Source organism: Homalodisca vitripennis, chromosome 7, assembly GCF_021130785.1.
Source record: "Homalodisca vitripennis isolate AUS2020 chromosome 7, UT_GWSS_2.1, whole genome shotgun sequence".
Lineage (NCBI taxonomy): Eukaryota > Metazoa > Arthropoda > Insecta > Hemiptera > Cicadellidae > Homalodisca > Homalodisca vitripennis.
Window position 1 is genome coordinate 97,407,063 of NC_060213.1, and position 12,717 is coordinate 97,419,779.

A 12,717-nucleotide genomic window follows, 5' to 3' on the forward strand; every position below is an offset into this window, starting at 1 on the left:
GTTGGTTACACTAATGCGAGCATTCACTTATGATCAACTCACAAGCAAGAGATCATTTACTAGTATACCATAATCAATAATACAATTTCTATGTTAGAAAATCCAAATACTCTGCTCTAAATGCGCTTTAAGAGAGAGGAACTTGGACTCACATGTATGATGCTACCAGAGCCTGTGCAAGTGCAGGTTTCGACTGAGCACTGAGCGCACGTCCTGAGTGAACCTGAGCGCATCCAGCATTGGCAGCAGGTTAAGCAGTGCCGTGTCCATAGGATCACTGAACCAGGACTTTATTGGAATTGCATTATCTGCAATAGAGCACATATTTTATTACGGTAAACAATTTTTTGAATTGAATCATAGGCAAAATTAAATTAAAAATTCTGTATTTTAACAGACAAAGTAAGGATCAAATCATCTTAAGCACTTGTTATAGATAAAGGTTTCATTATCGCGAATGGAAAATGGAGTTGGTGAGAGGAGTTCTCTACAGAAGGTGTTAAATAACAAATATAATTTCTTACACGCTTGAAAATTGAAAAGATAGGATTCAGAGAATATTATAATTGAAAACTCCAATTCCACATGAAATTAACATAATGCTAAAAATTCAAAAACTGGTGCCAATACCTGGGTAAGCTCTGTACGCTCCCGGAGAATTGTCTAGGATGAATACGTTAGCCAGGTCTACAGAGATGGCTGACAAGTCCTTGGTGTAACTGCCCAAGTCTGGTGTGCAGTGCTGTCTGTAGTATCTGCGGCAAACATGTGGTTCGTAAGTTACCATCGTAATTAAATACGACAAGTGGAAACTGTTATCATCTGTCAAAATTTAAACTTCAAGAGAACACAATCAATAAAAAGCAAGAAGTATGTAGCTATTTTGTTATGGCATCCTAAGATTTCAGACCCGTCTCTGGGAATATGCAAAGAACAATTAAAATTTGCCACTATTTATCACATGTGATGAGGGGGGAGGGGATTGTGGATGTGGATTATGGTATGGAGAGGATGAAAATGTACACATACACCATAATGGCTGCAAATCTTACGCTATATACAAATATGAATAGATCTGATTCTTAACCGTAATTTTGTTTAACGAACATCAATTGATTGACTGATTGTTTAACCTTCGTCTTAGGATCCCCCTGTTGTTGTCCAGTTTGTCTGCAACTGCAGCTCCATAGATCTCCATACTGGCAGTGAACACTACCAACTCGTACCACTGGGACACCTATACACATACAGCATTTAGGTTAGTTTATGTTCTATTATTATATGAAAACACTTGATATTTACACATGTACTTTTTAAATATGAATTTGTAATGAACTAGAATCTCCAATAGAGTATAACTAACTTGTAATAATGGATCTGTTAACTTTTCATTGAATTAGTTTGAGGTTCATTGCTGAATTCGCATTATCACGGCTCATAAGAGACTTTATTATTGCGTTGCCACCTAGAAGCGGTCCACCCCTAAACATGGCTTAACTAAAAAATAGGTGGTGGGAAAAAATTAATATATATTATTACTGAAAATGGTCAAAAATAAAAATTCTTCATGAAAAATCAACCTAAGTTAATTGGATTAATTTAATTTTTGATACTTGTCATTACAATTTAATATTTTTGCAAGACAATATAATTGCTACAAATAATTAGTCATAACTAAAGTATGGACACTTCACCAAGTAACAAGTATTAATAATCTAGGTTTAACTTAGAATTAATGTAATTTTTTTGTTTAGAAGTACGCAGAGTAGCCAATCATAACAATTTTTTTTCAAATACTAGGTGTTTTCCTGGTAAAAAATGTCTGATTCTCTAGTCCATTTTCAAACCAAATATAAATAACTCTAATACTGTTTTAACCCTTATACTGTGTGCAGTAAATGTTTTTCTTCGCTAACTGTATTTGCAAGAAATGCCACGAAGCTCTGATAACAGCAAATTTCGCCGCTAGTGGTATATGCGAGAAATTTGGTGATGAATAGTAGGCAGTCATTATTACCACCTATTTAAGCTCCTTGCAGACTGCAGTTTAATATTGTGGCTCAGAGGTCTGCGGTGCATGAACTTACGGTAAAAGATCACGATTTTGCCGTTAGACAAGTTCCGTTCAGTGAAAAGTACATGAGAAAGGTGACATAGTCGTCTATTTATCACCAAGCAACTGCCAACCACGCATAAAAACAGCAGACACGCTGGCATCGACAAATATAGACATGGGAAATACGTACTTAAAATAAAATATTATTTAAGATCATACTATTTAGTTACTGTACGTTTCTAAATAGTTTTTATACACCAGAAACTACAAAACATGTTTTAGCAATCAGTAATTTGAGTACTACCATCAGCTGTCGTCTGCGAATAAACTAACTTCTAATATTGTAATATTGTAAATTCGTGACTTTCCAAAGTGTGTTTTAAATAATTCTGTTAGTATCGGAATCTAGTGATATTATCCTTGGTATTGATTAACAGAGTCGATCTATCCTTGGTAAAAATATCAGACATTATAAAAATTCACACCTGAAGTCTTTGTTACCATTTCTATCAATCTCACCCACGTTAATCAATAACTCATTGCTGTTTTATACAGTATTAAAGAAAATTTCAATAAGTCAAAATCTGAATTTTGACAACTGTATATTATTAAACCTTTTTTGTGTAATAGAATAGAATAGAATAGAAAACTCTCTTTATTGCAGGAATATACAAACTCGTTTTCTTTCAAATGAAATGAAACCAATAATACATGATTAAAACAGTTCATAAATATACAATAATTACTTACAACTAACAATAAATACTACTTGAAAGAACAACGACTTTTAAAAGAAATTTAACACCTATGTAAAAGAGTCTGTCAAACTAAAAATAATAATGGTAAAATTAACATAAACTCATTACTTTTATCATAGAAAAATATATACATATATTACAATATATGACTTAATTTTATAACTTACTTTTATAATATAGTACTTAATCTCATCCTTTTAATTTTTTTTACTGTACAAACTTAAGTATGAAAACAAAAACCTTTAATAAAAATATCCATCACAGTAATTTAGTTTGACAACATGTCTGTCCAGCTTTGGCATGTCATCCTTGTACCGTTACATCAATAATCGCAACGGACATTGAAACCACAAATAAAGACCACAAATTGGACATTGGTTGACATCAGTTAACAGTGCTAATGTGTCCCCAGCATTAAAGTTTCACAAGGGACTATCCTGTGCTGTTTCATAAAGAGACAAAATGTCATGGTAAACAATTCCAGTGCAGTATTCAAAGTTTTTATAGTACATACAGTAGTGCCTTTGAATATCAAACAGCAACATTTGTCAGGTATTGCTTAAGAAACTTATGAATTCCATTGTAAATTATATTACGATTCCATATCCGGACTCCTCCTTCACTGAGTTAAGCTGGATATGACAGGTTTTACTGTAGTTCCATTCTTAGATAATTTCATCTTGAATAAGGACTTTATATTTATTTACTCTGCCCCAATTTATTAAATCAGAACAAAATCTTTAACTTTGATTGCATTTATCAGCACCAATCAAAGCTTCCGCCGCTTACTGCAAAATCCACTTACAATGTCTAGGAAGAAGTCGACATGGGGACGCTTGTGAACAAAGAACCGTACCGGATGTCTCTCGATGGTGACTTTCAACACAAAGTCGGGCGGTGTGCCAGGCTTTACAGTCTGCCTGACAACACCTTCATGGTGCGAATGAATCAGCGTCTCATCTAGGTCCAACACCAACACCTTCCGCTTCACCAGACCTGTCATACATAACACACATTCATACATTAGAATGGTCTCCAATACATGTTTCATCCTCAACTCATGAATCATTCCAACTAAATTAACTCATTTACTAAAAACTAAAAATTAATCATTTTAAGATTCTAATGAGAGAACTCTAAAATGCAGTTCCAGCATAACTGTAATATGACTTATTTCATATTTCTAGTTACTCATGCACTACTACTCTTAAAAGTAATCACAGAATCTTTTATTTTAAGACCCTATTCACAGATAATTTACATTTTAAGAATACAGTAGACTTATTAGTTTGTAGATAAAGTATACTTTTAATTCTAATTTTTTTAACAATCATCACTAGCAGAACTGCCTGTATAGAATGATAAATTTATGAAAATAAAAATAAAATATTGAAGTTAATCAGATTTCCCTTTTACTCAATGTAAGTTTATAATTATTCTAATTATGACGGGGGAGGTTGACAGTTGAATTATATACCTTGATAACTCAATCCTCAATAACTGAAAATTCTTGAGAAGTCAAATTTTTAAAATCCCACCTAACTTCTCAATTAATTTTATTTTTACTTCTACAACTCGAATATTGTGTTATGAATGCCACGATAAGTAAGACTTTTCAATGTTTAGAACTGTACATTAACCTTCTATAACTTGCAAATTCTATATTTACAATCCTCGATAAGTCGAAATTCCAATCAAATCGCCTCTATGATTCGCTGTAAATGATGAGACAACAAAGTTCAGGAACCGCTATTGAGCCAACAATTACTATGCAAACTTTCATATGCGATCAAAATCTCCCTGACACTGATTGCTAATTCACAAGTTTACTCCATTGTTCTGTACATGCTTTGTGATTTGCTAACACTGCATTGTTTTGAACAAGATACATTACATATTACGTATTTTACTACACTACAGTTTTGTTTACCTTGGTGATATTCTGTATGTAGGATAGAAGCAGATACAGTATACATGATATTCAGATGAATGTACAATTATACAAGCTTACTTCCTGACAACACAATCTAGACAAGTTATTAATCTTCTTGGCCCTTTAAAACTGGAAATTACAGGCAGATTTTTCACCCTCAGAAGCTCGAAACGTATACCCAAAAAATTGTATAGCTCAAACGTTTCCTTGCTCCTTTTCATTTGAGTTATCCAGGTTCGACTGTATGTAGAAGTTGCATTATTTCATTTATTAATTTAAACTTAATAAAAACAGATAAAACTTATCCGAAATAAAAAATATTACTTTTGGGAATTTTTAATGGCGAGGAAATGTTAGTAATGTGGTCATTGAAGAGTTGGAGCCAAATTTTAATTGAGCTTGTAAGGTCACCATCCAATAATTCGGTAGTTAAAGAACTAATTAGGTCACAATAAACAGTCTTTAAATATAATTTTATGAAACAGTGACAAAAGTTTACTATAGTTAATACCATACCAGAATATGAAACCAAAAATAATTCCTATTAAGTCTGTTAATAATAAGGACCAAACGTGTTAACAGATTACTCACAATCATGATTATTAGCTTCACCAATATAATAAACAAAATACTGATAATTTTATTCATCACTAAATCTAGTTTATTGTTAACGAACAAAGTGTTTTATAAGCATAAATTTACAGTATTTTAAGTATTACAACTTTAACCTTGACTTAATTGTCGGATGAATAAAAAAGAATGGAGCAAAAATACGGTTAATTATTTGCAAACAAAGAGCCACGAATTCTTTAAAGTTCCATAGAATAATTTGTTATATTAACAAGTTTTAACATACATTACAAACATGTTTGTATACACTACACGTGTTTTTTCCTAAGTTGAACACTAACAACAACATAGTTTGATCAAATTACGAACACAAAATGCTTAATCTTGCTTTGATGTAACCATTTGATAAATGGCAAATGACGTTAGTCAACCAAGCAACCAAGACAAAACATAACCTTATCAAAACAAACTTATAAACATGTTCTTTCTACTGTTGCAACAATCAGCTGTTTTAATGCATGCAAACAGAAGTACCAACTATTTAATTCTGTATCATTCTACCATATCTTGTGAATATTTGCTGAATAACTGAAATCTTACCACTATCCAACATTATGGGGATAGCTTGCTTCAAATTACAGATATAGAACATAAAAGTATATTTTCATCATAATGGGCTATAGACAAAACTTTTGTGACAAGCAGCATACAGTTTGCAAAAAACAGCTCTTTTAATGAATTAAAGAAATATTAATAAATGAAAATATTGTCATGTTGTACATATTTTAAAATACTTGTATAGAAGAAAACTGAATATGAGAAATTAAATTTTAATGAAAAAGGAGCTTCAGAAAAGTTCTGAAATGTGACAATATGCTTATATTATGTCATAATTTTTTAACACAAAATTCAGTTCTTCCAGATATTAAGTTTGATGTTAGATTATTAATAAGTAAACAAAGTAATTTTTCTGCTGATCATTATGTAAAATTTACTTATACAAAGACATGTTAGATAAATAATGTCTCCAAGATATTTTTGGATTGAATTGTCTTCATTGGGAACAAACATATTTTATGTCCTGTTCTGATAATGTAAAAAAAAACACAACAATTACAAATGTCCTTAATCTTGTTATCTATTTGTGTCATTCATGATTGTCAATAATGAGCACCCACAAAGGACAGTCATTTATTGTATCAACTTTTCAACAGTCCATTACAAATTTTACCAAACAATTTTCTAGATTATTAACATAGAAATAATGAATTAAATCTGTATTTCCCTACATGAATAAAATAAGGTTTTGAAAATTTAAATTAATGGCTAAACTATCTAAAATAGGAAAAAAACAAATGCCATGATCCGATTACTGAACCTAAACTATTTCAGTACAATAGAACATTTCTTACCATTGCAATAACAATAATAATAACTTTTAATAAGTCCCTAATCACCCAATCAAATGATCAGCTTCAAAATATTTGATTGTATTAAATATGCCAAGTCTATTCATTACATTATGAGAAAAATAAACTCATGAGGATATATTTTTATTGGATACAATTGTTGATATTACATTGATAAACTAAGCATATGTTAAAAACAAATAAAACTGCTATTTAAACACAGTACAGATAAATCAGAGTAGTTATCTAATCTAAAACAATCTTCATGTGATAAAATGTTATCATACATGGCTCTGATATATCCCATTTGCCACTTCTTGTTTACTTCTTTTGTAACCTTAGTGATATGACAAGTAAAATCATCCATGTGTATTTTTAACACTTAAAAAGTGCTAGTGTATGTTCTGACCAAACGCTTTAGTTCTAAAAAATATTATCAGTGTTTAATTATATTTTGGAATCCTTTGATATATTACTACAAGAAAAAAGAGTGAAAAATCTTGTTTTATTCACATGCTAAAGTTAATAACAACTTAATAAGTATTTTAATGTATACACTGTGGATATAAACACCCATAAAGACAACTGATTTTGTGAACTCTTCCTTAAAAGTATTTAGAAGACTAATTAAAAATGCCACTAAAAAGCAAATAACTACACTAAATTGATTGTTTCTGATAACGTTTTGAACTATTTCATAACAATAGTAAAAAGACATGACACGTGTATTTACATTTTAAGGTTAGATTAGATCACCACCTACGGTCAATTATTGACTGTTTTATGACCAGAGTCAATGTTTTATGTCCATGAAATGGTATTTTACTGTTTACCAAAATGAGTACTGAAATTAGTGTTGAGTTGTAAGCCTTGTTTTTCAATTTAAGTACCTTAAATGTAAAATCTGCCCAGTAGGCAACCAACCAGTTCTGAAATTTGTGGTATCGCATTTTTTATTATAATACATCAAAATTCCAATGATTCTATTTATCCTGTTAACCTCAATTAATTGATGTAGTATCAAACTCCAAAATTGTATACTTAATGATACACTACACTGAGCATGACAAGTTGATAAACTTATTTACGATGGTCAGGGAAACTGTTGTTAATATTTTAACACTTATCAGGAATATCATCTCGTATCTGTATCAAGATTAACCACAAAGAAAGATATGAGAATAGAGACCCATGAAACTTTAATTTTGATGACAATAAGGAAATCTTTTAAACAACAAACGTTTAGTGGGCGGATCAATGGTTTCTTAAGTTATATAAGTGTGAACTAAAAATCAAGTTTTGCGTTTTGAACTTAAAAAGTCAACATTCTTTAACATAATATAAATTGCAGTTTAAAATTGTTTCATGAATTTTTTGGCCTCAACATGTTTTTTATCTCTATGTTATCAAATTCCTTGATTCTCTAAGGCATAAAATATCAAACAGACTACCTCATCTGTTACAATTCCAATCTGCTGACTCAAAATCACTGACTCAAACAACCATTTACAATCAATATTAAATTCAGAATTTAGATAACATTTTTGTACTGGAATTGGCAAAAGCTTGTTGGTATGAGCCCATCCCGTATAAAAATGGTGGTACAATTTTTTTCAGAAATAAGGCTATATTCTAATTTTTTAGAAAGATATAACACAGTAATGGGAATCAAATTAAGAAGCATATCACAATTTTGTCTATCGGGATCAAATTTTTTTGGGATCTGCCATCACTCCTCTAGATGATAGCAAAATGTTGATAATGAATATGGGTTTTTTCTGGTTTTTCTAAACTTTTCATAACAAGTAAAATTATTTGTGATTGATAATCATATTAACAATTGCATTTATTGACACAGTTAGTAAGTGATAAAATATCAACAAAATTATAAATAATTGTCTATAAGGTTATAATAAATCGCAGTTTAATATAACAATTCCTTGATATTCAAACAAATTGTGTAATACGTTTTCTTCATCTAATCGCATAAGGCACACTAGATCATGTATGTATTTTTTTAATTAGTGCCATTATAGCTTACAAGCTCCCGTGTTAATGTAGAGATGCTAACTCAGTACTCAAGATCTGTCAATTAACAAGGTTTTAATTTAAACATTGGTTTTGTTGAGAGACGTTTTATAATCCTGTGTTCCCAGATTCTGGCACAACTTGAAACAGCTATGTAAAATACAGAGCACTTATGATTCAATTCCACATGTGAATTGATTTACAAAACCGGAACGAACCTAAAACTCAAAATCACCATCTTTATAATAGATGGATCCCCATTGTATTTGGAATCGAGTGGTTGTACTAAGTCAACTCATCTTCTATTAACTTTTATAAACAATAAAATATGACACTGTTTTTCATCATGCTGTTAACTGTATTCAATGTATCATGGTCAATAACCTCTAAAGGGTTAAATATATGTGATAAAAATAACATTTTGATAATATTAATTGTTTATAAAACAGACATTAAATTTCACTTAACACTACATACCTAAATGTATTTTATAAACACAACAGAACATAAGTAACATTGTTAAAATTTGAGTTTGATCATAAAACATTTCTTTGTTTATTTTTTTCGTTAATATATATAACGAGTGCTCATTTTTATAATATTGTAAATCATGATTACGATATACAAACAACAAATATATGAAATCTAAATATGGTCCGTGCACAAATAGTTTAAGTAAGCAAAATAATATCAATTTGTTTCCATTACTAATCTGAATAATATAACATATAACCTCTTAAGCACCGTCTTACACTATTTGACACGATCTGGATGTTCCTCACAGTCTGCACGAGACTGTGGCACTTCAGGGTTAAAAGCACATGGTATAGTTAGTTGACTATCGCTGTTTAATAATTGTTTAAATTACAGTTTAAATTACAATGTATTTAAAATAATTTTTTAATTGTTACAGGTTAAGTTGTATGGCAAACCATTGGCACTGGTTGTTTTAAAATGCCTCCTCAATGGCAAGCGACTAGTCACTTGTTTTCACAACACGTCCATCCACCAGTCACAAGTGAATTAAATATACTCAAGATCCAACTTCAATGGAACGAAATTAAGTTTAATTCCACAAGACATGTTAAACTTTAAACACTTTTTATGTCCTGATTTTTAGTTGTATAGTTATTATGGAAGACGTACAAACTTAAGATATAATTCATAAAGATCCAAAAGCTTTTTAATTCTTCTAGTTGAGTGTATAATTTTAGAATATTTAAATAATGAGATAAAAAAGTTTGAGTTTTTTTCTCAATATCTAATAAAAATGCCCTTTAAAATTAAACATCTCCCATAATTCTATAACTAAAAATAAAATTGTAAAGTGTTTGAAGTTAAAAATAGTTAAGGGACTAAAATTAAGATGGCCACCAGTACAGTATACTCTTAACTCAAAAACAGCTTATTAACATTTTTATACACTTCTAGAATATTAATGGATATAAATCATTTCCAACATCTTGAAAAAGAAACTTCTTATATAATAAACTATTTGAATAAAAAAATTATCATTTAAATACTTAAATGAGAGCAACAGGACCAATCGAACAATTACTGACTTTAGAAAGACTTGGATTAAGTAAACATTTGCAATGTATATATACAATAGTCACATTAAAAAAGATGCAATAATACATATAAACATTGTCTTTAAACTTTATGTTTTTATTTAACACAATTCAGACAGATTGATTACAATAAAACAAACCTAATTACATAAGGGTATAAAAGTATATATAGTTAAACACCAAAAGTATAAAAATATATATTGTCAATTGTCAGTTACGAATAAAATCATCTCAAGAGGAATAATAAATAACCCATTAAATATACGATGATGAAACTTCAATAAAAACCGTTTTCAATGACCCCAATACAATCAATAAAGTGGTGAAAGTGATCAAGTCTTGTATGTAGATCTGTATAGAATTAATTATTTAAATCATCCATTGCATTAAATTGATATAACTTAAGTGTTCAGATTCAAAAACAGAGAATTTTGCATTAATGAGATTCCCCCTACATTTTGTTTCTCACAAAACTTGATACATATAAAACGTGAGATAACTTACTCAGCCTGTGCCTGGATAGAGGTGACAGAGGGTATATCTCGTACTTCACTGGCTGATGCTGAACAAGCTGAAACACAACAATAAAAACGTTAATTTACCGGAAAATGTAATTTTGAAAAAATTGCAGTTCAGAACAATGATTATTACTGTTTAAAGTTTAACACATTTTATGAGAATATATTAAACTTTGACATACTCATCATAAAATATCTTAAGAAATAAATGTATCAAACAATTTTTTGATATGGTACGTACCGGAAAACTTAGACCATAGTCATATGTCTCAAATATAAATAAATATTACTAATGTTTTCATATTCTATACTACAACAATACAGTTCAGTAAAGTGGTCATTGTGAGAAATATTGAACAGGGAATAGGGTCTACACCACTTTACTAATCTATTTCAAATTCAAAATCAATTTTAATAGAGAAAAAACAATGGAATTTCTTTGCTACGGCTACGCAGAAATTCCGTTGTGCCTGACTAGAAACATGCCATGAGCCGAGCGAGTTACTGAGCTTAAACACAAAGTGAGTCAGAAGTGTACACCAGTTTTGTGAGTCAAAGTATGGACTGCTTTAAGGGTTTGTAATTCCAACTAATATATAAACTCTAATCAACAATTCTCTATTTTTCACCAAAATGTACAGCATTTGCCATCACGAATCAATCTATTAAATGTAATAGCAGACGAAATTCAACCAGATATAATTGCCCTAACAGAACACAAAATGACATATTCAGAACTTGAAGTTTTAAATATTACAAATTATAACAAAATTTCACATTTTTTTAGAGCTACCTCTATTGGAGGAGGTACCCTGATTTTAGCTAGAAATTATATTAAATGCAATACATTTTTAATTCCCTCTATACAATCACTGCTGACTGAGAAAGAGTTTGAATGTTGTCTTACGGAGGTGCATGTTAGCACATACTCTTTTGTGTTGGCCTGTCTCTACAGAAGTCCTAAATATTGCTACATTGATCCTTTTTTGTCTAAGTTGGAGGTTTTGTGTAATATCTTGTGTAGTAAATTCAAAAATATTGTATTAGTAGGAGATTTCAACATTAATGTTTTGAATAAGGATACTGTTTACAACAAATTCAATAGTATTTTAAAATCGTTTAACTTACATTACAAAATAGATTTTCCAACCAGGGTCACTTTAGAATCACAAACAGCAATTGACAATATTATTACAAATCTACCTTCTAATAAAACTAGAGTCTCTGGCATCATAACACACATTTCCGACCATGATGCACAGATAATTGAAATTTTAGATCTTGGTGAAAGGCAGAACAGTGTAACGAATAAATATATTAGAAAATTTACACAGAGTAATATTAAGTCATTCTTAAGCAGCCTAGCAAATACGGCATGGTCGGATGTCTACCAAGCACCAGTGCGTATGAAATATGATGTGTTTTATTCTATTTTTAGTTATAATTTTGAAGTACATTTTCCTAAATTGATAGTCACCAAAAAAGAAAATCACAAAAGTAAATGGATAACTGATGAAATTAAATACAAGCAGTGTAAATTGATAGACAGAAAAAAAACTGTAGGATACTTAAGGATATAAAATTAAAATCAAAAGTTAAAGAAATGAAAAAGGAATTGAAAAATGCTATATATATTGAAAAAAAGCAATACTTTGATCAAAAGATTAATAATTCTTGCAACATTTCAAAATCAACATGGCAATTAATTAAAACAGAAATAAATAAAAAACCAGTTTGTAAAAAAAATATTACAGTTTTTAGAGATATAAACAAGGAAGTTGTAAGTGATCCAATACAGGTTGGAAATATATTTAATAAGTTTTTTGTAAACGTAGTTGATAAAACAGTATTACCCAATTTACCTTCTAGAAATG

At 30.0% G+C, this 12,717-nt stretch overlaps 1 protein-coding gene across 2 annotated transcripts in view; it reads right to left on the reverse strand.

Moving 5' to 3' along the window:
* Window positions 1-12,717, reverse strand: part of LOC124366081 (CTD nuclear envelope phosphatase 1 homolog) — a 44,301-nt gene that overhangs the window by 11,688 nt on the left and 19,896 nt on the right. For both annotated transcript variants that reach the window (XM_046822311.1, XM_046822310.1), the window contains exons 2-6: window positions 10,830-10,896; window positions 3,620-3,810; window positions 1,134-1,237; window positions 631-755; window positions 153-308 (exon numbers count right to left, since the gene is read on the reverse strand). In XM_046822311.1, the coding sequence (XP_046678267.1) occupies window positions 163-308; window positions 631-755; window positions 1,134-1,237; window positions 3,620-3,810; window positions 10,830-10,896 (633 nt within the window). In that variant the 3' untranslated portion in view covers window positions 153-162. The remainder of the gene's footprint in view (window positions 1-152; window positions 309-630; window positions 756-1,133; window positions 1,238-3,619; window positions 3,811-10,829; window positions 10,897-12,717) is intronic.